Here is a 25,808-nt window from a genome sequence, read left to right as displayed (position 1 = left end):
TTAGAATTCCAATTATTAGTGATCATTTATAGGATAATTTATCTAGACATCTGATTATTCTATTTAACACTTTAATCTTATTGTACTCATTCATTTGGATTCCTTTAACACTTCAAGTCTCTTACCAGCCGGGTATATGGATCTCATACTCAAAAACACACATACCCCCGCATTTAGCTGATCCTGAGGCTCCACAAACAGACTAATCAGACTAACACAACTAACATTTATTTACCTCAGGACACTGACACCTTCATCCACAGAAGCCGGACAAATGTGACCAAATGACCAAATATGATTAAAATATGCAAGCAGACACTGTCAAAACGGCAATCAAGAAATTAACCGATACCCTCGAAAAAACACATGCATCGTTTTCAATGTCAAGTCAGAATTTAACTGCAAAAAAGTGCCCAATATAAGCGATCGGAATAAGCAACGTAATTAAGTATTTCACACCCATTTATGCACACACCATGACAGCCAAAACTGTGTCATTCATTGATGCATACTGAATTGATAACCACTTATGTATTTAATCAACACATATCATATGGCCTTAATTTCTTAATGTTAAAGCATTAAGGGATAAAGTACAACCCTCTGTAATGCAGCTCTGAAATGAATTGTATTATGAAAGCACTACACCAAAGAAGTTTATTGGGACTTAAATGGAACATGCAATTTCTTACAAAGACTTGCTTTCGGGAATCGGGACAGTGTTGCCAACTAATTTTCAGAGAAAGTTTCTAAAGGAAGGTTGAGTTGTTGCTAAATGACGTGACGTCACTGTGCGATGACATCTTAATCACGACGCAAAATTGTGTCACTGCATCAAATCTCAGCAAAAAATATATTTTATATATGTTAATTTAGAATTTAGAACTCATTTTAAATACATAACATTTTTGAAAACGTACACATTTTTGAACGATTACAATTTAGTTTTTTTTTTTTTTTTTTTATCAGCTAGTAAACTAGTAAAACTACACATTCTGAACAGTTATAGTTTTGATCAATGTATTAGTAGTTAGTTAGTGTGCTACACGCTAAGAGAAGTCTGTAAAATAGGGCACAATCTACTATGTTAATATGAAGGAATTTTCTGTATTGATTTTTCCACAGGTTTTTTAGCTGCATTTTTAATTCAGCATTGTATTTTGTGTTTTGGGGTTACAACAGATAATGGATAACGTATACTGTCCTGGAAAATTACTACCTTTTCCATTTTTCTAGATAGGTTTCTTGCAGTATACCAACAATCGCAAGTACAAGCTACTAACAAAGTGTATCATAAATGAACTATTATTACTAAATTATTTTATTATTATTATTATTAATAATAAATTAAACAATTAGCAAATAGCAGCTAAATTAATTCACATGATGTGTGTACTACTAGGCATCTTTGCTTTTCTCTTTTTGTGTAATTTAAAAGATAAATGTTCCTTTTTATCATTTGAGTCACTTGAGTGTTGCTTTATGGACATGATCGTAACGAGCTATATCACACACATAACATTTCCAAATGTGTTTTCGTAGATTATTCATAGCGTGAGCTCTTACAAACTTATGAAAATTATGAATCTGTAATAAATAATAAATACAAATGACAGCCAGATTTTGGTCAAATTGTTTATTTTCATTGAGCTGCTTTCGCCATTGTGTTGTTTCAATCTGAAAAGCATAAAATTAAGCTTCATTTCAGATCAGCAGATATGGCAGTTCATTACACAGCAAGTGTTTTCCATTCCAATATAAATATAAATATAAATTTTAATAAATGTAAAACCTCCACTATTAACCAGTCTCTACTGTAGTGTCCATGTCCCAAAGTCCCAGAATGCTGTGCGTTGCTGATGTCACGTTCACATTCTCTGGTGTGTCAAACTCAGTTCCTGGAGGGCCACAGCCCTATAAGAGTTTAGCTCCAACCCCAATTAAACACACCTGATCCAGCTAATCACGTCCTTCAGGCTAATTTGAAAACTACATGGTATGTGTGTTGGAGCAGGGTTGGAACTAAACTCTGCAGGGCTGCGGCCCTCCAGATCCGTTATCGCACTAAAAACCCGTCACTCATGAATCATGATGTCTGTCTGCTGATTGGCTAAAAGTGTGGCCATGACGTCAACATCAGCATCGGTCATCTTTGCAGTGTGTGCGTGTGTGTTTAGTAACGTTGCGATGACTGATTGGATGTGGTTTAAATATACACTTGGGCTTGTTTGTTAACCAATTAGCCTATTCAATTTATATGTTTGAAAACCACCAAAGTGACCCCAAACCAGCCCATATTTTGTCCACCCGCTCAAGCCAATTTTTACCTGCACAATCAAATTTAAAACTGCCCGTGTGGGTGAACCCGCCCAATCTGGCAACACTGCACTCTATAAGGAAGTGCCGCTCCAGTCAAGTCAAGTCAAGTCACCTTTATTTATATAGCGCTTTTACAATACAGATTGTGTCAAAGCACTTAACAGTATCAAATTGGAGGATAGAGTGTCAGTAATGTATAATGATAAGATTAAACACTCAATTTTCAGTTAAAGGCATTTCATTATTGAATTCAGAGATGTCATTGTCTAGCTCAGTTTAGTTTAAATAGTATCTGTGCAATCAAATCGACAATAATCGCTAGAAATTAAGTATCTACACACAGACTCTCTCTCTTACCATGGCGTGCATTCCATAAAATAGATGATGAATGGAGAGACCTGTATAAGCCACCATTAATGAAGAAAGTATATCTCTGAAGTATATCTTCATTCAGGATTCTCCATGGTCAATGGTTTTATTTCTGTTTTAAACCCTGAAGTGAGTTCTGGATGTCCTATTTGTTTTAAAAGAGAGACTGTGAATTTGTATGGTTGTCCATTTGTAATAAAGAGCTATTCAAATTCTCTCTCTCTCTCTCTCTCTCTGAGTGTGTGGGCCCTCCCTCCTCTCTCTCTCTCTCTCTCTCTCTCTTTCTCTCACATTGGTGCTGTCTGGAAAGTACCTAAATTTCCTTTCCTATAATTCTCTCTATAACACATGCTGACTAGAGCAAGACATTTGGTGTTGGTTCTTCTGCTAACGTCTTCACTGGTGAGTAAAGAGAACAGACAACGATTCAAATAGCTAGGAGGCACTGCTGGATAGTTTGTACTCTGAGGTAAATGTCAAGTTAGGCCATTCCATAGATAGGCTATTAGAGAAATATTAAAACACAAGTATGTTTATGTAAATGTGCTAATTGCTAATTCTTTTTTTGTTTTTTTGTTAGTTTTACTAATTTATTTTAGTGTTGTAACTGATTCTTAATCATAGGAGTGGAGTACTATAGATTGTAGGCCTGTAATTATTACAGATCAGTCAACAAATATCACAGTGATGGGAAATTATTTTCTATTATTTTATGTTTTATTCTTAATTTATTGTAAGTAAATGTTCTATATGTGGTGATTCTCCTTGAAACTGGTTGGTGATTATTTAAAAACAATACATTTTCATCTGGGATAATTAACACAAACATTTTAATTCTTCCATTGTTTAGTCAATCTCAAGTCAGTAATATTTAAATATACAGGGTGTAATATTGATGGTTTAAATTCAAAATATTGGTTATTCTGCCGCCTATAGACATCTACATATACATTGCACTCGTTATATTTTGAATGAATAGGGTGAATCAATGATTCAAAGGCCCATTCATATACAGAGCCATTTACTGAATTCCTGAATGAATCAGTCTTTGAACAAATCGAATTAAGACATTTACCGCCACCTGCTGGCAGTTTTAGTTTATTATTTAGAGCATTATTTCATTGGGGGAAAAAAGGGAAAAATAGTTTACCCCAAAAAAATTTATTAGGTCATCATTTATTCAAACCTGTATGACCTACTTTCTTTTGTGGAACATACAAGAAGGTATTTTGAAGACTGTTAGTAAAGCTGTTTTGGTTACCAGTGACTTGTTTTGATGTTTCTCAAATGATCTTCTTTTATGTTCCATAGTTGATGTTGGGCCGTTGTAGCCTAAACGTTTATTTGTAATAAATTTTATGTTGAATCAAATAAAATATTTTTTTCGAAAGCCACTATTTGTAATGTCTACTTAACACTTTCTCATGTAACACAAAAATAGCATTAAATAATCTTTTAGGGTTATTTTCACAGCCAAATGTAATTTGCGACACATATAATTAACTAGATTAAAGTGCCCCTATTTTGGGTTATGAAAGGTTCATATTTTGGTTTTGGGAGTCCCCAACAACAGGTTGACATGCATGCAAGGTCAAAAAACACTTTTCTTTTTCTTATAATATATTATTATTAATATAATATTAATATATTATTTTTTACCTTATTTGCTCAACGACTCCCAAACGATTCGCTCAACGATTCATTTTTCCAAACCCCTCCTTTGCATGACGCTAATCCTGCATGATTGGTCAGATTGGTCGATTTAATTTAAAGCAGAGCGCAGTGCTGCTTTGTGTACCGGGGAAACAAATACTTTTAACGCTCCAAAAGCGGCATCTAGTGGCAACAAGTGGGCGGGCAATATGCTAATGTTTCATTTTGACGTCAACATGAAACGGCTTGGGATTCGTTTTACAAACGACTCGTTTCAATGATTCAAGTCGACTCTTTCTTTGGAGAGACAATAACTTTATACACGGTGCACTTTCATATTTCAAACTTTGGAGAATGTTTTCATTCACTTAGAGCTGTGTTACACACTGCATGAAAGGTAATTTTCAAAAATCCATAATAGGCCTTTATCACAGTCCGCATCCGGCTCCGATTAGTAGCGTAAAGGAATTTCCGCTTGCTTTATTGTCAATGGACAGACGCCAGTTTTGTGAAGAAAATGTAACTAATTTAGTTTAGTTGAACATTGACGCAATAAACGTCAACGTTAAAACTGCGTATTTATACCGATTCCATACCATGTATCATGTAATCGTTTTAATGTGTAACATTAGCCTATATGAGCGACGCGGCAGCGCTGCCTGTGTTGCCAGTCAGATTAATGAAGAGCACGCAGCTCAAGTTACTTCCAGAGGAATAATCGGACTGATTTATTTTTATTTTTAATATTATTTTGTTTATTTTTGAATTATATTTATTGTGATTAACCCGCTCCTGTTCACAGTATAATGATATTCAATCGTTGCACGCAATCACGGAGAATAACTCGATTAAGATTATCAAATTTATTTTTAATTATCGTCTTTGGGCTGGAAATATTTCTTTATTTGAACTTCAATTTGATGCAATTATAGAGGATAGCATCATAAAGTCAGCGCGTGAAAAAATGTGAGCATTAGGCTATGTTTAATACAAGAAGTTTGCCCTAAACCTTTCATTCAGTCCTTCTATACAGCCTTCAGTAATAATATATATTTTTTTAAAGATTTGGCTAATTCTAATGCTTATTAATGTGATATGTTTTGTTTGTATAGTTTTCTCGCTGTTCTGTAATGAAATAAGGTGATCAGACTGTGAAGAATTGCCTACACATATGCCTCGCGCGCTCCTGTTTAAGTCACGAAATACGTATCAGGATATCGTGACAACATATTCCTTCGTTTCATAATACACAATTAATTGTTGTAAATGGAGACTGGTGTCTTTAGAAGACGTATATGTGCTGAATTCTACATAAATAATCCGCAACAATGCCGTGCTGCGGGTTCAGCCATTGATAGAGGCTGCAGCGGAAGTTGTTTTACGCTACTATTTCTATCGCGAAAGTGTGATAAAGGCCTATAGGGGCATTTTAACATTTTTATCGACTGACAGCCTTTATATATATATATATATATATATATATATATATATATATACGAATATATATATGTATATATATATATATATATATATATACGAATATATATATATATATATATATATATATATATATATATATATATATGATTAAATGAGATCTTGATAGCATATCTGAAAAATTAAAATTCGCGACGGTTACTATGTCAGTGTGACGTAATTTCCGTCTTTAGCTGGCTGAGAGAAGAAAGGACATTTTGTACTGTTGAGCAAAATCCATTTTTGTTCTTAGCATCGGTGAGTTTAAACCTTCGTTGGTCAACATCAAGATTTGATTACATGTTATAGGTCTTGTTTTCGGCATTTAAGCAGAATAGCTGTTTTGTCTGGTATTATTCCCACAGAGTCTTGGGTAAAAATGGCAGCGTCACGGAAAGAACTTGTTTGCTGCTGCCTTTAGACGGGATTTCCCTCGGATTGCCCACATATGCATCAGAAAAATGTGGTCTGCTCGTAACTATTAGGTGCAGTGACTCAGTGGCGAGTTATTTGTGCTTTGAAGACCCCAAAAGCGGAAGAAAAGGTGGAAGAACTTAGAAACTAGCGGAAATGTCAGTTGTCTGAATCATTCAGTGGAAATTAGTCAAATATTTTAGCTGGCTTGTTTTAACTAGTACTAGTCTACTTACAAGATAGGTTTTGTTTTTACATCAGTATTAAGATAAACCTTCTGGCAAAAGTTCATTTAAAATTTTTTCAAAGAATTAAACTGTAAAGGAACCTCCCAATTTCTGGTTGTGTAATATGTTAATCGTTTGAAGGAACGAGGAAGAGAAACTAGCAGAAGCAGGAAAATCACTGTCACTGCGACGATGTATCTGGGGCAGGGGTGGGCAGCTGGCGGACCGCAGTGGCATATTTGACTCGGATTATCAATTTAAAACATTTGAAAAAATTTTCAGCCGCTCGCTGTTTTTTTCAGCGCCTTCTAATGTGAACATCCACTAACATTAGCAAGCATAAATGAGAAATTGACAAAAGAAAATAGTTTTTTTGCAGTCAAGATGGTAAAGGGATTATCACTTTACCAAGTTCAAGGGGATAGCCATATGTTTGGAAACCTAATCTGAAATGAACAATTTAAATTTAAATCGCCATTACACCACTGGATATTCCGGTGAAGCCGCAGTTGCTTTTGCCTTAAATTTCAAATGTAAAATGCGTAGTCAGCAAAATGTTTTTTCCGAATACATGACAGAAATGTTTGAACTGAATTATGTTTTTTGGGTTTCCGAGGGTCCTTATTAAGTCTTAAATTTAATTGTATCACACTCTCTAAGGTCATAAAACTCTTAAATTGCACAAGAAAATCATGATTTCGAGATGTCTTAAATTTGGGGACGAAAATGTATGAATTGCGATATGACTATAATTTCATTGAATAGATCTGAAAAGTGCTGGTCCTCGACACTATCAAAGCTGCCCATCCCTGTTCTGGGGTTTTCAACTTTTGATAGATCCAAAGAGATAGCGTAGGGTCCTCTTGTTATTGTATAAAACTGAGCACTGCATTTTAAGCCTGACCTGTAATAACGTGTATACCATATTAATTCAGTTACATATATTTTACATTGTTGCTTCCATAGCCAAACTCTTAATGAAATCATTTTTGTATGTCATATTTCTGTACGTTTCATAATTGTTTTTTTTTTACGATGTATTGCAATTATTTGGTTTAATTCTAAAGTTAATTAGTGAAGAATAAAACATTTAGCTAAACAAAGTTACAGTTCATACTTTTTAATGGAATATTGCAGTGTTTATTATATTACATATCAAACAACAATCTCATTTTACGCAGTTTATCTAGAGAATTTGTTTTTATAACACAAAAACTAATGTCATGTTATATGTCACTGTCATTTTCAAGATATTTAAAAAAAAAAAAAAAAAACTCATCACAATAGGGAATACAAGATGATTGTAGTTTCTGTTTCATGTCAGCTTTATTACATTTTCATTCATGATTTGTAGACTTCTTATAAAAGCCATTTATATGTTTAACTGTACCCTTCTTGACTTTTATGTTGGGAAAAGCAAGTCATTCATGTTAACCTGTAAATTAATCATGGTTCTCTGTTATTTTCAGGTTTCTGCATCATAGGGGAAGGAAGCACATACCTCCTACGTCAACCCTTTATTTGTACAAACGTTCATTTCATTTTTTTAATAAGATTATGTGTTCTGTCATGGACGACTAGACACCCATCATGGGGTGTCCAGCAGAGAGAAAGGCTTGAATGAGCACACCCTGTGGTCACATTTTTTATGTTTTTATGTTGGAATTCACTATATGTTAAATGTATGATAAGGTCCAAAAAAACACCATTTGTCATTTAAAAATGTGTTTTGCTCAGTGTAGCTGTGGTGTATTTCTTAGTGATCCAGGATGAGCTTTTAAGAGCTGCCATAGAAGAATAAACTTCATACTGTTCACTTAACCAAGCTTGTTTGAGGTAGCTTGTTTTACGCATCACATTATGTTCTTGCCGTTTTAGTTCAGGGCATGTTTCACCAGTTCTGTGAAGGTCCTTGTGTAATCGAGTCATGTTGTAAGGACAAGTTAGATGAGGAAATTTTTTCGTAAGGGTTTGTTCGTCTTGTTTGCACACTTCATCCTCTGGACACACACAGGGTATTCAAGTCTTTCTCTCTGCTGGACATCCCTTTCCCCAATTGTTTTGAAATGGAAATTATACAAAACAGTGCTTTCCTGAGGGGTTTGTGTCGCAATAGTGCCCCTGCAGATTTACAGTACGACAATTCATCAGAACTCTTTCGTATATCCACGTATGCTAAGTTCCCCACCAATGCACCAGTGACGGAGAGGAGTCTCGCTCGAGCAGGCTTTTATTACACCGGAGTAGGTGACCGTGTCCAGTGTTTTCGCTGCAATGTGACAGCCGACAACTGGCAGTCCGGCGACTGCCCTGCCGAGCGCCACAAACAGCTTTCTCCCAGCTGCAGCTTCATCCAGAGTTTACCCGCCACCGCAAACCTCCTGTCGTCCTCTCACTCAGCTTTTTCCCCACTTCGCAACATAGCCATCCTGCAGCTGTCCGCCCCTGCAACCACAGGAGCGTCGACCACTGCGGCATCATCTTCAGGCCAAACAGAGGAGCAGGTGGGTTACCTAAACATGGGATTCAGCAACCTGGCACCCTCCAGTCCCATTTCCTCCCGTGGAGTGGAGGATGTGTCTCACCAGAGACCGCCGGCTTGTCACAATCCCAGTATGCGTCGGGAACAGGAGCGCCTTGATACGTTTCAAAACTGGACTCTTGCTACAGTAACTCCTGCTGAGCTTGCCAAAGCTGGTTTCTACTACCTTGGCCAGGGCGACAGGGTGGCTTGCTTCAGTTGTGGCGGCCAGCTTAGCAACTGGGAACCAGGAGACCGGGCGGTATCTGAGCACCAGAGGCATTATCCCAACTGCCGCTTTGTTCGAGGTGACCGTGCAGATAATGTACCGTTATCTGGTGGCGGCCTTTCCAATGTGTCCAACTCAGCAATGCAACAGTGTGAAGAACGGCTGCTTACTTTTGTCAACTGGCCCTCAAGAATACCTGTTCGACCAGACCAATTGGCTAAAGCTGGGTTTTACTATGTTGGTAAGAGTCTTGATGACAGGTCATTCAAGGTATAACTTTTGTGCTTAGATTCTCGTGCTTAGGAGTATTTCTTTCTGTTTGTTTTGGTAGGTCGTAACGATGACGTGAAGTGCTTTTGTTGTGATGGTGGACTCAGATGTTGGGAGTCTGGTGATGATCCATGGGTAGAACATGCTAAGTGGTTTCCAAGGTAAATAAAAGTGGCATCATTTTCTGTCCCATGATGACATTATGTGAATATTAATTATGCATGCATGTTCTTCTAGATGTGAATACCTGTTGCAAGAAAAGGGCCAAGAATTTGTTCATCAGATTCAAGCAAGATTTCCAAGACTATTTGAACAGGTATGTTAAAAATACTGGTGTAAATTATTCAAAAATTACAGTGCACACTGATGGATATCTTACCTAGTTTACATGTTTTACAGCTTTTGACTAATGGAGACAGCAATTCAAGGGAATTTGTTGATCCACCTGGTAAGTTTTCTATTGAGTTGACCTTCATGTGATGCTACTTTCCTTTACAGTATTTTGTCATGTTTTGTATTGATTAATTTTAGTCAAGTAAATTTTTTTTTTTAAACCATGTTAAGTTGTTCACCTGGGTCCTGGAGAAGACCGTTCAGAGGATGCAGTGATGATGAACAATCCCGTTGTGAAGTCCGCATTAGAGATGGGATTTGAACGTAGCCTGGTGAAGCAAACAGTCCAGAGCAAAATTCTTACAAGTGGAGAGAATTACAAAACCGTTCAAGAATTGGTTTCTGATTTACTAAGTGCAGAAGATGAGAAAAGAGAGGAGGAGCGAGAGCTTCTTGCTGAGGAGATGGCTTCAGGTATTTTTACTAAATGTTTTTTATACCAAGTGTCTTAACGATTCAAGAGTTTGACTCGACTGAATCTAACACTCATTGTGTTTCTTTACAGATGGTTTTACTTTCCTTAAGAGACATCATGCTGCTTTGACACAGCGTCTAAAAAGTGTCCAGAGCTTAATGGATCATCTTCTGGAGGAGAACGTAATCTCACAGAAAGAGTATGACACTATTCGTAACTGCACTTCAGTCAAGCAGCAGACAGGGCCGCTCATTGATTTAGTCCTGTTGAAAGGAAACGCTGCAGCAGAGGTTTTCCGCAACTGGATAAAGAAGAATGATGTGTACCTGCTGAGAGAACTGATGGGTATGTAATAAATGAATTAGATATGAGAGAGTGTCTGTAAATTTTCAGTGTTACATGTTGTTAGTCTGTGTCAGGGTGAAACTGCACGACCAGTAGGTAGGAACACTTGAATCACTTAAAAAAAAAAAAAAAAAAGGTGATGCCTTTTGTAAAGATCCTAAAATGAGCAGGGACAAATCCACAACAAACAGAATCACTACATAATATTGACAACCAATTTTTATATTTTTTGTTCTTACTGCAATTTCAGCCCAGACAAATGAAGCTGCATCACCGAGTCAAGATCTTTCAGGTATATTCAAACATGAGAAAAGGTTTTCTTTTGATTTTGGCCCTTTTTATCTCTAGCCATCACACTAAGGGAATCAGTTAGATCCCACTCTGAAACAGTGAGTTTATATAAAGTGATTGACTCTTTCCATCATGTTCACAGATTTGCCAATGGAGGAACAGTTGAGGAGACTTCAAGAGGAGCGTACATGCAAAGTTTGCATGGACAAGGAGGTCAACATTGTCTTCATCCCCTGTGGTCACTTAGTGGTATGCAAAGAGTGTGCGCCTTCTTTACGCAAGTGCCCCATATGTAGAGGATTGGTCAAAGGCACAGTCCGTACTTTCCTATCATAGAATAAAATCTTAAAATAAAATTCTCAATTTGTTAGGCAATTAAAATTCTAATGTGTTTCTGAGTAAATAAACACAACGAAACTGAAATGTCTGATGCTTGATCTTTTTAATTAAAAACTTGTCTACAACAAATGTTTAAATACAATGTACAGAAATTATTTCCATTTCAAGTTTCTTCACACTTAATAGCATCTGTTGAATTTTATTTCAAATTAAAAACATTTACTGCATAAATAAAAAAAAATACATTCTGTACATAACTGTTCAAGTAATTCATAATCTCGATCAGTAATTTACATTAAAGGACACATTTGTTTTAAATGTCCAGGTCTTGAAGGTTACCCCAGCTTGAACCCACTTTGACTTTTACTCTGAGTTTAACATACAATTTCACAACACACTCCATTTCTCGCTTCATAATCTGTGCAACCTGTAAAAGCAATAATATTAGACTTATCACCACTGAACTTTTCTTAAAGTCCAAGGTAAATGCAATAATTAGAAAGACTAGTCTTAATTACCTGAATAGCATCTTCCTCTGCAACCTCATAGATGAGTTCATCGTGCAGCTGAAGTATAAAAAAGCCTCCTCGAGAGGGTCTACACTGATTTCTGTGCCTGCCACCTGAACAAAACATTACATATTAAATTCACATCTCACAATTAATAGTGAAGATGCTGTAATATGAAGTTGGTCATACTCGATCTGATTGGAGGGTGTTGATGTGATGTGGGAACTCCAGGAAATGCTGCCTCCAATCTACGCTGGATGTTGATGGTTGCTAATTTGACAATGTCAGCAGCAGAGCCCTGCACAGTTGTGTTTACTGCCTGTCGCTCTGCCTAAAAAATTAGGACAGAAATTAAACACTTATACCACTCCAGGTATACTCTAATGGAGGGATCATGAAGACTTACATGGGACTTTATGTACACATTTGTGTCTTTTATTCCAGGCAAAAAACGCTTCCTGCCAAGTAATGTCTGCACATAACCATTTTTCCCACATTTTTGCACAGTTTCACGCAGAAAGTTCTGTATGCCTTGTAGAAAAATAAGAAATGACACTGTTATCATTATTTCACGCTTTTTTTCTTTTTACCAGGCACCAATTGTAAATTACCAGTGTATCTGGATTTAAATGTCTCAATGTAACAAGCAGCATCATTCTCCTCGATGCCCATTTGTTCTCCAAGAGACTTTGCTCCCATGCCATAGATTATTCCATAACAAATCTATTGACAAAAATGTTAAGATTTTAGTGACAACAAATACAATTTCAATCATCAGTTGCAAGTGATAATATTAATGTGCTAATGACTACTGTATAGTCATTTACATTTAAAAAAAGCTGCTTTTAGAATGCTTATACATGAAAACGTATGTAAACATATTCTAATGTAGCAAACCTGTTTGGCTTGTTGCCTCATATTATCATCAACTGAAGCAGGGTCTACCATTTTCCACTCTGCTGCTATGCTTTTAAACACATCTGTACCACTGTTGAGCACATGGAGGAGCCGCCTGTCCTGGGACAGATGAGCTAAAATGCGGAGCTCCAACTGTGAGTAGTCAGCAGCCAGAATCAGACCTCCTAAAGACATGTACAAGATTAAAACAGAGCATGTAAATGTGGCATAAATAATGTTTATATAAGCAAACAGAAGTCCCTTTAAATGATCCCCTCTTTACCCAGACCCCTCAATAATAAAGTTTCATACCTGAAAAAGGAACAAAAGCATGCCTCATGCTGACAGAAAATGGCATCCCTTTTTCTGGTGATTCGTCTGATACCTTTAAAAGGGGTGCCAACTGCCGGGTTATCTTTGATCGTTTACCCCTGAAATGAATAAACATAATTTTAAACATATATGATATGTATTTTACTATAAAGAATAAAAAAGGGGAAAAGCACTGAAACAATACAAGACAGTACCACGTCCTGCTTGCACCATTCTGTGATGGTTGACTTTCTTCTATAAGTGTTGGCATTTGAATTTCAAAATCTTTTGGGACATTTTGAATGTTTGGTTCAGTAAAGCTCACACGCCCTATGTGAGAGAAAGATTCAAACATTCAAATTCTGTCACAAGAAGATGCATATATAAAGTTTAATGGGTATTTCCTCATGCTCCACACCTGTGGCAGTGTGCGACTGTGAGATTGGATGTATTCTGTCCATCTTCAGATGTGCGTGCCACTTCTTCTCTCGTTGCAAGGGGAAAACCACTTTTGTCAAAGCATTTGTGATCCTTCTCCACTCAAGAATAACACCTGGTAACTGATGCAGTGCCTTGAGCTTTTCTAAAACATCCTGATGAAATCAGAAAAAAGTGCATTTAGAATGTACATACCACAAGTTTAAATGACAGCAAAGAGCTGACACTGTGAAACGTACCTTCGTTGTGCTGAACTGTTTTGAAAGTTTGATACGGGCTCCTGCTCTCCTACTGTAGCCCAGTGTCTTCTTATTCTTTGGAGCATTTAAATCTCCATTGGGAGGCAGCTTCAACTCAAGAAACAACACCTGAAAAAGTTGAGATGGAGGATTATAAAGTTTTTCATACAGGATAATGAATTTCTATGTGGGTAAATGTATAAGGCCGTTATTATTTTGAATGGAGATAATGATAACCTCTGCTACATCCTCTGGACTGGTCAGTGAGAAGCTGTGTCCTGCTAGCTGATAAGCTTGGGATTCAAGAGCACTTAGCTTGGCCTGCATCACATGTTTCTGAGCCTCACATTCGGCAACACTAAACCCAATTCCATTTAGCTCCAACAACGCCAGGCAGTACTGGGTGGGCATCTCTACTTTCTTGAATACATCTAGCAAAGAAAAGAACAAGACATCAAATAATTAGTATCTATATCACAACTTAAATATAGACTAGGTTTGTTCAATCCTGCACCTGTAGTGCCACTATCCTGCAGATTTGATCTCAAATCCTAATTAAAAACATCTCAACCAGCTAATCAAGGTCTTCAGAATTACTAGAAACTTTTCCCCAAGTGTGTAGGGGCTGGTTGGAGCTCCTACTCTGCAGGACACTTGCCCTCCAGTAGCAGGACTGGACACCCCTGAACAGACAAAACGAGAGGCTCAAATGATGTTTCTACCCAAGAAACCATCCTTTTCAAGAAGACAGTTGAGTTGCGTCATGACCCTGAAGACCAGAACAGACTCAACAGCAGCTCTGTAGCGTCCAGGTTGACTGGTATCTCCATAGATCCCTAAACTCTGCACACCCTGACCAGGACTAATTCCATCCAGCATCAGGAGATCCTCAGTAGCAAAGCTGGATACCATGTTGTGGAGAGTGCGCTCTTTGGAGCTTGAATCCAGAAGCCAGCATGCAATCTATTGAAGGACAAAAAATTGAATGTAGTTAGATATCCTATCCCCGTCAAACTCTGAACAGAAAGGGTGATCTTTTTTATTTTAATTTGACTATTCTATCCAACCTTTGGGTCTTCAAATGTGCCACGCATAGCAAGCTCGCATGTGAGTAACAGTGTCTTGTAAACATGAATGAAGTCATAAGAGACTGTCACACTTGATTCTTTTTCCAAGCAGCATTGAACTTGCTTCAGCCGTTCCTCAACTGCAAGAGTCACGTCGAGAGGTGGTGGAGCTAAACTGGCACTTATATCTGTCAAAAGACAAGAATAGCAGTAGGTTTAGAGGCATTCAATGGAACAAGCTCATTAAAGTTGGTCAACAAATTCACAATGACATGTTTCCTACCTGTGTCTGACAGCTCCTGTTGTAGAGACACAAAATAAGCATCTTTTGCTCCCCAGCATACAGATATGCCAATGACAACAAGATCCTGATATCCCTTAAGAAGGAAGTCATCTTTTCTTTTCCTCATTGGGGTAGTAGCTTCAAACAGATTACACAAGTTTATAAACTGGATAATATATGGATATTAAATTTTATTATATGTATATTGGGATACTAAAACATATAGGAAACAAATTGTTTCTGAAGTCTTACGTTTTTTGAATTTTCCACCTATAACTGCCTCAGCTTGCACTGAGGTGTTGTCTATCTTCTCACAGGCAAGAGCAAGAGAAAATCTGTCCTTTGTTTTCCACTCCTTTATAAATGTATGGAAAAGCCTTTTATCACTTGCCACATCAATTATGGAGAATGTCTCTGGACTGCAGGAGTTTGAAGCAGGAAGTGATTGAAACTGAGAAAGCCTCATAAAGCCCTCATCAGCCAGAGACATGTTTAACTCTGATGCTGCATTTGTCCTCAAACAAGACTGATAAACGTTCTGGGAACTGGATTTAGAATTTGGATCCAGTTCAGACCTGTGCTTGGTGACATTAAGAGGTGATTGTATAGCTGAAGTGGTCATTTTAACTCGTGGTGTGACTGGTTCAGAAACTGGCGTGGGAGGAACAAGGTCACTGTGAGTCACTGGTTTGGCCTGGACTACCACGAAATCTTCTGTTCTTGAGTTTCTTGGACCTCCTTGATCAATTCCATGGTTTGTTATTGGGGATGCAGCTTTTTCGACAACAACAGCAGCAGCAGCAGCATTTGGTTCCACCACAGTTGAATTTGACTGCCCTGGAATCTCAGACAGGGTTGAAAACTGATCAGACCATTTGTCAAAAATGTCCTGCATTCCTGGGCTGATGTGAAACGATGAACTGTTTAATTGACGTCTTTCAGCTGAAACGCTTGAATGAGGCTCATTGCTTTGTGATACATGTAGTTCAGACACAATGTCATCTGTATAACTGGGCTTCTCTGCACACAATCTTGGGCCATCACCAGCCTTGATAGCGTTGTTCATTTTATCAAGGTACTGTTCTCCAATAAGTAGTGAATCTCCCCATTCTGAAAGGTTGAAAGATGATTCGCCCCATTGGATTGCTTCCTGATCCTCCGTTGACACAGCATCTCTTCTCTCCGGAATGAGTTCTGGAGAAGAGCCATTTGAATTAGCATGCGCTTCAACCACCTGTTCTTCTTTGTTGTCTCGATCCATTGCTGCCTCCTCCATGGCATCCAAGATGGAGTTGTCATAGAGACTGTCAAACAGAAAACTGCTGCTCCGGTTGAAGCTGTTGTCAGTAACATGATCAGAGGGCTCATGATTTTCCCTTTGTTCAGCAGGTTTATCAGCACTTGATTCTTCTTCAGTAACCTGGTTACTGTAATTTAAAATGTTCTCCAACTGGCTGTCTGTAAGCGAGATGTTATATTTCGGTTTGAATTGAGTGGCCAGGCCATTCCGATGAGGTGATAAACCTTCAACTGGGTCTTTGTTTCGGTCTTTAGACATTTGATTATCATTTTCCAGGAAAGATGACTGGTTGACAGCTTTTATCTCACTTTCTGAATCAACATGATTGTTATTTTCTTTGGGAATATTTAAATTACCATTTCCATGTAAAAAGTCATCCCCTTGAAGCATTTTCTCAGTCTGTGTATCAAGTTGAAAACTATCACCGAACTCTTCCAATCCATTTGTGTACAAGTCAGGAGAGCTAAGCTTCTCAGAACAACATACTAAATCATATTTAACTCTGGTGTTTACCTTTAAGCCAGTTTCATTTTCATCTCTGCTGCTGATTTTCCCGAAACTGACAGTACCCGTTTCTAGCTTTTCATTTTGAGTCAAATGTTTCGTTTTAGATGTGCACTTTGTCGCAATGACATCTGGGGTTTCCTCACCCTTTTGTGGATCGTATGAGCCAGTTTTTGACTCAATGACTTGGTTCAGTCCAGCAATGGATGACTGGTGATTCATTGAATCTTTATCTATTCTACAGTCAGTTTCAGGTTTATTAAACCAAAGCTCTTCAACATTTGATATTAGTTTAGGGTCTTTTGAGATCAGAGCTGGTGTTTCTGATTCACTGACTGTGGGTTGTGCATCAGCATCCACAACATTCATCCTTCTACGTTTCAAAACTGGACTTACACAATGATGGTCACTGCCAGAGTTGCAGGAACTTTTTATACAGGTATTGTGTCCTAATTTCTTTTGAAGTGATTTTGAAGAGCAATCTGATGACTCAGTTGTTTGGTTATTTTGACAGACCTTGTCTTTCGCATTTATTGATTTGAGAACTTTATGCAATGTACCCGATTGCTGTTCACATTTCTTAGCAGGCTGACAGTCAGCAGATGATACACCTGAGTCAATATCCATTGGCTTTTCTGAAATAGTAGTGACCTCTAATGGCCTCAAAGGAGGATGGGAACAACTGTCAGAATTTTTATCCACCAACAACTTCTGTTTGTCCACATTTGTGGTAACATTTTGCCCCTCTTCATGATCTGGGCCCCTTGACATAGACTGTAGAGGTTTTTCGTTGGCTGATTCCTCGGGTGAATGGGAATCTGGCTGGGTCTTTGTTGCGAGGGATGATGGGTTCCATTCTACCCCAAGAAGAGCCAAATCCTGCTGGAGGAGCAGCTGGGCCTCAGCCACAATTTGATGAGCAGCCTCCCTTTCAGTCAAGGCCTTTTTCCCGCTGACCCAGATGCAGCGCATGCTCTTACGTTCTTGAGCCTCTACTTCGCTTTCATCCACCGCCTGCCTGGAGCTGCAGAGATTCAAATTATCGCAGTATGACTTCAAATAATCTATGGATGAACCAATATTCAAATTACATCCATTACAATAAACCGTTATGGATGGTAACCATAACACAAACTAAATTAATGCCCAACTAAATTAAAAATAAAACACTAAAAATCAGTCATTTTAAATGCTACAAGTGAATTTATGCATCACAACATTGTAATGTATTAACTTAAAGTAACTGTTCAACAACAGCAAGTGTGATTTAAAATAAATAAATAAACCAAAATCAATCATTTTAAAACTATGTAATATCAGCCAATAACTGATACACATCTCTAAAATGACCACATTCTTCAGTAAATAAAATACTTATCAAACATAAGAATAACATCAAATAAACCTTTTAGGCTGATATATCTCCTGGTTTCATTACCTTTTGAAAGGGATAGCTTTCCTGAGGGCCTTCTCCAACTCCGTAACATCAGCTCTGGCCACCTCTGCCACTGTGACAAACCCAGAGCTGTAGAGTGTACGTGCTCTCTGGGCGTTTAGTAAAGAAATACGCACCAGATCACACAATTCCCTCTGGACTCCAAAACTCAGACGACTCTGGAACTGGGACAGAAGCAGCTCTAGGTTGTGCCATCCAAGTCGATTACAGAAGACTGTAACCATGCCTGAAAAAAATTTGCCAAATTTTTAACTCTGGCATTGTTTATTTCATATTGACAAGTAAGCCAGCCCATGCCTACATCCTCACAGAGATGTCAATGTACCTGCATATGTTGAGGCAGACTGCTGAAGTGACTGAAGCTGTCCTCGGCTACAGCCATACTTCTTTGCGACAGCTCCAAGTGGTTCTTCGCTTACCAGGTCATGGAGAACTAACGTTGTGAAAAAACTGCACAAAAAAAATTCATATTAACATACTGCTACCTAACTGTAAACATTAATTGAAGCACTCTATATTCAGAAAATACATAGTACCGTTTGTGAATGGCCATCTGTCTGCGTTGCTTTTCCGTTTTAGCAATTAATTTACCACCAACGGAGCGGGCCAGGAAACCTTCTTGAATGCCTACCATCTCAGCCACCCGTTTCATTGCAGACGGTAGTTGCTCCCACAGACAGAAGAACTGGTACCAGTCGATTGTAGTCCAGTCCACATACACAGGTGTTATCTTAAAAATGCATAACACAATTTTATTAATAACCCATATTTTTAATAAAAAGAACAAATTTGTGCAACAAATGATAAACTGACTTGTTTTGTATACCTGATAGAGGATATGGAGATCATTTTCCAACACAAATCCTTTCATTGCTCTCTGGAGATCTGCAAAAATCCCCAAGGCTTCTGGGGGTGATAAAGATGAGGACAGAGTCGCAGAACCCAGATGCGTTGGGCAGTACCTCTCCACTGTGAGACAGACGATTATCAAATTATCAAAATGTCAACATTTATCACAAACCACAAAAAAAATGTTTTTTTTTGATAAATTACCATCTCCCTCCTTTTGTATATGTATAAACTCATTGTCCATCAGCCACTCTATGCAGGCTTCAATAGCCCCCTTGTTTCGAGCTTCTGTTTCAGCTTCTTCCTCATGTGGCTGTTCGGCTGCAATACTGGCTGCGAGAAGAGTGCAGGAAGCATACATCCTCACATCCTGTGGTGAGCTGGCGACTCCTCCAACGATGATCTTCAGTCAAAATAATGAAATTAAATCCTGTACATACTCAACCAATACAGTATCATATAACATACTATAAGGAGAAAGACATTCACACCTCGAGGATGGCCCTGAGCATGCTGGTAGTGACGCCCTCAACCTCTCGCTTCACCAGGCAGCTGCTGATAGGCTTGAGCGAGCCCTGGATGAGGCTCATGCCCTTTGCACGTTCAGCTTCTTTACAGACCAACACACTCTCACCTGAGCAAACACAGATCATTACATCACTATTAATCCAAAATGCAAAACCACCACAAAAATAAATTGGTGACACTGACACATCGACAATGCACATGCACGCACACACACTTAAAATGATATGAAAAACAGATGATTGAAATAAATGATAAACTCTAAAAACTCCAACTTTTCTCTTTGTAACATCGTGTTCAGGTTTGATTTGAATTATAATGTAACATTATTGAAAAACTGATTTTTTTTCAGTTCTAAAAATGACAAAAAGCAATTTTATTGTTATAATTGTGATTTCATAATATGTAGATATGAATCCAACTGAAAAAAAAAAAAAACTTGAAAAGATCTCTTTCAGTTGGTCAAATAGCAAATAGTGGAGCTCTGCAGCCATCTACTGGTAAAAATGATCATTTTTTACTTTTGAAACTGCAATTTCCAAAAAGATGGGCAGAAATTTTACACTAAACCATGTCAAATGATCCATGTTATCCCCATGAATGAAAGTTAGAAATGTGGGTCTTTATAAAGTGAATTTTACATAAAAAGCTGTTTTTTGTATAAAAACCTATATAATAAATATCTTTTAATTTATTTATATAAATTTAAGAAATATCATAAATCCTCCAAAAACTACACAAATGTGGAGTAAAACCATTAATAAACAGAATAAAATTAGATTTTAAAAATATATATATATATTGTTACAAAATTACATTTTGTTGCCTGAGATCTCTAGACTTTTTTTTATTTTTTTCACACTAACATAAAATCAAGAAATCATTCCATTTTTTTTTTATTTGTAGATCTAGAAAGTGTTGACCACCGTACAAAGTCTCATGCCATTTGGACAAAGATAATTTTTTTTTTTAATTCAGCAAACGTCATTTGCGGGTCAAAAAGACCCCAAAAACCGCATAATTAATTAAGAAAAATATGTTATTGTATATTAAATATATTTATATATAATATAAATTGTATAAATATAAATATATACATGTAAATATTTACAATTAATTTATATTGTATGAGTGTGTATTTTTAAATACACATAATAAATATATACAGTATACACATATATTATGTAAACAAACAATTTTATTTTGGATGCAATTAATCACAATTAATAGTTTGACAGCACTATTTTAAATACATTTTTTGTAACAATGTAAAACTGTTACTTTTGATCAATTTCATTTGTCCCTGATTTTTTAATCAGTAGTGTACATTATATAACAATAATATATAACAAAAATGTAGTTATGAGACTGAAAACCTGTAGCACTCACCCATGATGTCCACCCCTTTACGGCCTGCTCGTCCCACCATCTGCTTATAGGTTAGAATGTCCAACAAATGACCATTAAAAACAGGGGTTCTGATAATCACACGTCGGGCGGGCAGATTTACACCAGACGACAAGGTGGAGGTGGCAGCTAGCACTCTAATGTATCCTTGACGAAAAGCACCTTCTAGAATATCCCTCTCATCAAACGTCAGACCTAAAACAAGGATTACAAGGAAACACAATGGATTTGGGATGTCCTCATCTTTTTAAAATGACAAAAATTTGTACTTTTGAATGTTTTTATCGTTTACATTTTTTATTTTATTTTTTTACATTTTGTATTATTTAAATTATATACTTAATTACATTTTTGTCTAGCATTAGGATCATTTATTTAATTATTATATCAATTTTTTTTTTTTTTTACATTTTAAAATAGTTCAAAAACTGAAAAAGTGTTCATAAAGCTTATTAAAAACTCTGATTAAAATGTTATATTTACTCCAAAATCAATCATGTAATCACATGTACCTGCATGATGGAAGGCCACTCCCCAGGGAACCGTTCGCTGAAGCACCTGGTCCAAGCTTGCAGGAGTACGCTTGAGCTGGGCTACAACATCCTGGAGACCTTCCTGATTCAAAGATATACTCTGCACTCCAGAGCCTGACTGCATTTCTACAAAAGCAAACAATGTTAAAGCATAACACATACCTGAACAGTAAAAAGCATACAACTCGATACATCTGTATCTGTAAACCTTTGTGATGAAGATTGTAAAACTCTCTTCCAATGCTGTCTGCTAGTTTCTCACACCAGTTCTTTGAAGGGCAGAACAGCAGTGCAGAGTGGCCATCCTGCACTGTCTCAAAGCAGAGGCTGACAATGTGATCATCATCTCCCTACAGACAGAAGAACATCTTATCTTGTAATAGTTAACATTAGCAGGTACATTCTGTGGCAAAATTTGCTAAAATTTTATTCAGTTTTCAGAGGCCAACAAATGTGTCAAGCTCTGACCTTTACGGGAAGAGCTGGGGTGAACTGTCTGACCAGGTTCATAGATCCATCATAGACATTTGTGCCTATCTTGACCCACTCCACCAGTGGCACAGGACGATAGTTAGTATTATACAGCTCAGCATTCAACCAGTGAGCAAGAAGGTCCAAGTTTGGCAGTGTGGCACTCATACCAACAATCTGCACACCAGCAGAGGCACTTTGAGCAGAACCCCTAAAAATATAAACAATGTTAACCTTCACCAGAGAAGCTATTAGGACCATTTCTGGACAATTACTGGCTTAAACATTGCATTATCACATACCTTGATGTGTTTTTTTGGGCAATGTATTGGATTTTAGTCAGCAAAAGTTCTAACAGATATCCACGACCAGAGTCCCCAACCATGTGCAGCTCATCAACCACAACAATTCCTGCAAATTGGGTGAACATTTTGTTTTAAAAGAGTACCTTCAAGAGTAAAAAACTTAGGTGGTTTTATAAAAAAAAAAAAAAAATCATTATTTTACCAAGAAGATCCAATTTGTCTTCTTCAATAAGTCTGTTGATGAGTCCATTGGCTTTCTCTATTGTGCAAACAGCTACATCCAGAGCTGAAAACCCACCAGCAGCTGAAGTGTTACCCATATACCCCTCCACTCTGACCCCTGCCTCCTGAAATACATTCTGGGTGAAAATGGCAAGCATAATATTAGTAAAAAGTCTCATCAACAAAATTCTTAAATGTATATTGACAGACATATTAAATTTAGAATTCAACAAAGATATATGTAGATACTGTACTATGCACTCACAGCTGAAGAAGAATAATACAAACTATGATCAGTGGGCCAGCTGAGATAACTGACAATTATATATCGAGGGGTGAGAACCAGAAAGGCGTAAGTGACATTTCACCAACTTTACAGGAGAGCCAAAACAAACATTTTTACCATAGTTTGATCTGACTTTGTGTACTGATTTCAATTGTTCATAATAAAAATTTGTACACTCATGCATGACAGTAGAAAGAGCTCATTAAGAGCTTTCATTTGACATATAAATCTCCATTTCACCAAAAATGTCACTTAAAGTCCTTCTGGTTCTCACCCCTTGATATGCACTCATCAAATGGGAACCAACCTGTAGATAAAACATCTTCTCACGAGCCACAGACACAAAAGGAAGAATGAACATGGCCTTTTGTCTTGTTTCCAAAACTCTCTTCAGGATTAACAGCTCAGAAACCAAAGTTTTTCCTGCACTGGTTGGAGCTTAAAAAAGACAAAATAAATTAATAAATAAATAAAAAGAGATAACTACATATTCTAGAAAAGTATCACGTAATCACAAGTAGTTATAAGTTAAATATTTAGTATGTGATAAGGTGCTGTTTCTCAGGAAAACAAGACTAAGTACAAACAAAACATTTGCAGTCAACAAGAACAAGCTATTTACCAGAATATACCAGGTTCTGTCCCTCTAACACTTTGCCCAAGGTCAGACACTCAGCCTGCCACTCAAACATCCTCTGAACACCGAGACTCTGGTACTTCTCCAGAACAGGCTTAGGGAGACCCCAACTAGAGAGCAAAAGCTTGTCTGACTGATCGGCTGGACGTCCCATGTGGATGCTTTGTGCTGTTTGGTATAATAAACAGCAAAAACTGAATTAATATTTCACATAACAGCATTTTTTGTTATTGTTGTTTTCAAAAAGTTAAAAAAGTTTGGAGTCAGAAAGTTGTTTTAAAGAAATTAAATTGCTGAAACTTGACAGTAAAGACATTTATGTTACAAAAGATTCGTTCTAAATAAATGCCGTTCTTTTGAACTTTCTGTTCTCAAAGAATCCTGAAAAAAGTATCACAGTTTCCACTAAATTATTACGCAACACAACTGTTTTTAACATTGACAATAAGAAATGTTTCTTGATCAGCAAATCAGCATATTAGAATGGCTTCTGAAAGATCATATAACATTAAAGATGGAAGTAATACCTGAATAAATAGCATGAATGATGAAATTAGACAATTCTTCCTATTAGTGAAAATTTAAGTTACTTCTTTAAATGCAACAGTGGAAGATCTACCTGCATCTGGTAGTGTAGCGTCACCGAGGACACTGAGATCGAGTCCAGGAGGAGGGGTCAGCACAGAGACTGAAAGGTTTTTCATTGATCTCTTCTGCTGCTGCAACATGGATCGCTCTTTAGCAGCAGCCATATGTGTCGGACTGAACAGTATGTAATCCTTGGAGGTACTGAGACTGGTATCTCTTCTGAACTTTAACTTTTGTTTGCTGTTTGCTACTTTAAGTGTTTTTTTCATGGAGTTGATAATCTTTTGAGGTGAAGAATATTCCTTGTCACATTTCATCTCACGGCCACGTCCTCCTGCTTCAGTCTTTTTGGTTTCACTAAACAAAAGCTTTTGGGCCAAATCCTTCCAGTCGCTGTCTTTTTTGCCTTGTGTTCTGGTTCTTTTGCGCTCTGATGGTGACCACGCTGAGCCTGGACTTGAAGGGTTGATGTTCTCTGCATTTTGCACTTGTTGCTCACAAATATTTTGTGGAAAGTCAGAGTTTTTCTTAAGTGATTCAGTTTGTTGAATGTTTTTATCTTTTTTGAATTTCAAGACTTCTGGACCCAGTTCGTCAATAGCTTGTAAAATTTCCACATCCATCGCTAGAGTGGAGTCTCCTGGCATCCATTGCTTATTCTGGTTTTGCTTTAAATAGAAAATGTGAATTTTGCACTTAGTGTAACAAAGCTTATCAGTGTCATAATATTATATAAACTAAGTTATAAAAAAAAACAACAACATACTTTTGGCTCATTACATCTTCTGTTCTCAGATATATCTGTTGCAGAAGAGCATGCTTGATGCAGGTGACTTGATTGTCCATGTGGTTTCTCATCTGCATGAACTAGGCTACACAAATAAAAAACTACCAGTTAGTGACAACAATATTTACATTTCTCATCTGACATAAAACAAACAAATGCAAAAACATGCTGTTAAAACAAGCTCACCCTGAGAAAAATATATTAATTATAGCCTCAACATTAAAAAGCTCTGTGATTTAAACGCTATTGTTTTCAGTGAGAACTCATTTAAAGTCTTGCTTACTTATTTGTGTACATTAAACAAAGTTCTAGGCGTTAAGATTAAACAGAGACCCATTAAAAGCTCCATGTCAACCAAGTTTGTAAACAAAACCATGGAAACATACACACTCAATACAAGCACAACACAGTTTCAGATTTCCAACAAATCTTACCCCTTTGTCTTTACAATCCGATGCTGTCCCAAATAAATCTTTCTTGTCGTTGAAGTAGTCATCACATTTAGAAATTAAATGACTACTGGTAATGTCTTTAAATTCAATTCTTTGGTTGAGTAAAAATATAAATAGTAAAATAAAATATTTTGTTAAGGTACCTCCCGTCGCTCTACATAAACAATCGCATATTAATGAATTAAAAGACTGGTATTACCGGTATTTCTCTTATCATTTCAGCCAGTTGAGCTAACGTTAGCATTTATTATTTTCAGAATAAAGCTATTTACATAAAACCACCGTAAAGTCTTTGAATAAGTGATATTTCATTGGTCCTGTCGGCTGTATAAAATTTGTTTGTGTAAATTCATATTTAATGACAATTCTAAGAAATCAAAACAAAACAAAAAACAACCAAATCAAAGAGCCCGCGGTGTTTGCGCACACAATTGTCCCGAGGAAACAAGTCTACAGAGTCGAGGTTCCTCCAGTGACTGC

At 37.1% G+C, this 25,808-nt stretch overlaps 2 protein-coding genes across 5 annotated transcripts; one reads left to right on the top strand and one right to left on the bottom strand.

The window, feature by feature from the left end:
* Positions 1-2,983: 2,983 nt before the first annotated feature.
* Positions 2,984-11,345, top strand: birc2 (baculoviral IAP repeat containing 2). Of its 4 annotated transcripts, XM_058757297.1 has the most exons (10): positions 5,974-6,075; positions 6,183-6,361; positions 7,928-9,449; positions 9,540-9,639; positions 9,716-9,794; positions 9,878-9,926; positions 10,043-10,285; positions 10,377-10,631; positions 10,882-10,923; positions 11,065-11,345. In XM_058757297.1, exons 3-10 carry the CDS (start codon positions 8,525-8,527, stop codon positions 11,256-11,258), a joined length of 1,887 nt encoding a protein of 628 aa, XP_058613280.1. In that variant the 5' UTR covers positions 5,974-6,075; positions 6,183-6,361; positions 7,928-8,524; the 3' UTR covers positions 11,259-11,345. The 4 variants fall into 4 exon arrangements, with proteins under 4 accessions (XP_058613282.1, XP_058613281.1, XP_058613280.1 ...); XM_058757299.1 differs by lacking the exons at positions 5,974-6,075; positions 6,183-6,361 and adding an exon at positions 2,984-3,090; XM_058757298.1 differs by lacking the exon at positions 6,183-6,361 and having other exon boundaries at positions 5,960-6,075.
* Positions 11,346-11,483: 138 nt separating this feature from the next.
* polq (polymerase (DNA directed), theta) lies at positions 11,484-25,715 on the bottom strand. The gene is made up of 32 exons (XM_058757292.1): positions 25,311-25,715; positions 24,856-24,961; positions 24,121-24,757; positions 23,487-23,669; positions 23,172-23,302; positions 22,559-22,715; positions 22,354-22,462; positions 22,049-22,262; positions 21,789-21,930; positions 21,560-21,706; positions 21,030-21,242; positions 19,607-19,749; positions 19,320-19,518; positions 19,093-19,235; positions 18,803-18,996; positions 18,592-18,716; positions 18,249-18,492; positions 15,259-17,834; positions 15,007-15,144; positions 14,724-14,911; positions 14,379-14,619; positions 13,894-14,087; positions 13,657-13,785; positions 13,398-13,572; positions 13,195-13,309; positions 12,980-13,098; positions 12,668-12,852; positions 12,382-12,493; positions 12,177-12,301; positions 11,960-12,101; positions 11,780-11,883; positions 11,484-11,688 (listed from the first exon to the last, which is right to left on the bottom strand). Exons 1-32 carry the CDS (start codon positions 25,370-25,372, stop codon positions 11,575-11,577), a joined length of 7,806 nt encoding a protein of 2,601 aa, XP_058613275.1. The 5' UTR covers positions 25,373-25,715; the 3' UTR covers positions 11,484-11,574.
* Between the last annotated feature and the right edge of the window lie 93 nt (positions 25,716-25,808).

Source organism: Onychostoma macrolepis, chromosome 21 (assembly GCF_012432095.1).
Source record: "Onychostoma macrolepis isolate SWU-2019 chromosome 21, ASM1243209v1, whole genome shotgun sequence".
Taxonomy (NCBI): domain Eukaryota; kingdom Metazoa; phylum Chordata; class Actinopteri; order Cypriniformes; family Cyprinidae; genus Onychostoma; species Onychostoma macrolepis.
Note: the sequence above shows the minus strand (reverse complement) of the source record. Positions and strands in the feature narration are given on the sequence as shown.

Bases quoted from the DNA above. Each gene is read 5' to 3' on its own strand.
- birc2 (XM_058757299.1), top strand. From the start codon at position 8,525: ATGGAAATTATACAAAACAGTGCTTTCCTGAGGGGTTTGTGTCGCAAT. The intron at 9,795-9,877 runs GTATGTTAAAAA...CATGTTTTACAG, and splicing joins TTCCAAGACTATTTGAACAG to CTTTTGACTAATGGAGACAG. The intron at 9,927-10,042 runs GTAAGTTTTCTA...AACCATGTTAAG, and splicing joins GGAATTTGTTGATCCACCTG to TTGTTCACCTGGGTCCTGGA.
- polq (XM_058757292.1), bottom strand. From the start codon at position 25,372: ATGACTACTTCAACGACAAGAAAGATTTATTTGGGACAGCATCGGATT. The intron at 22,716-23,171 runs GTTGGTTCCCAT...ATTTTCACCCAG, and splicing joins AGAAGATGTTTTATCTACAG to AATGTATTTCAGGAGGCAGG. The intron at 19,236-19,319 runs GTAATTTATCAA...TCTGTCTCACAG, and splicing joins TATACAAAAGGAGGGAGATG to TGGAGAGGTACTGCCCAACG.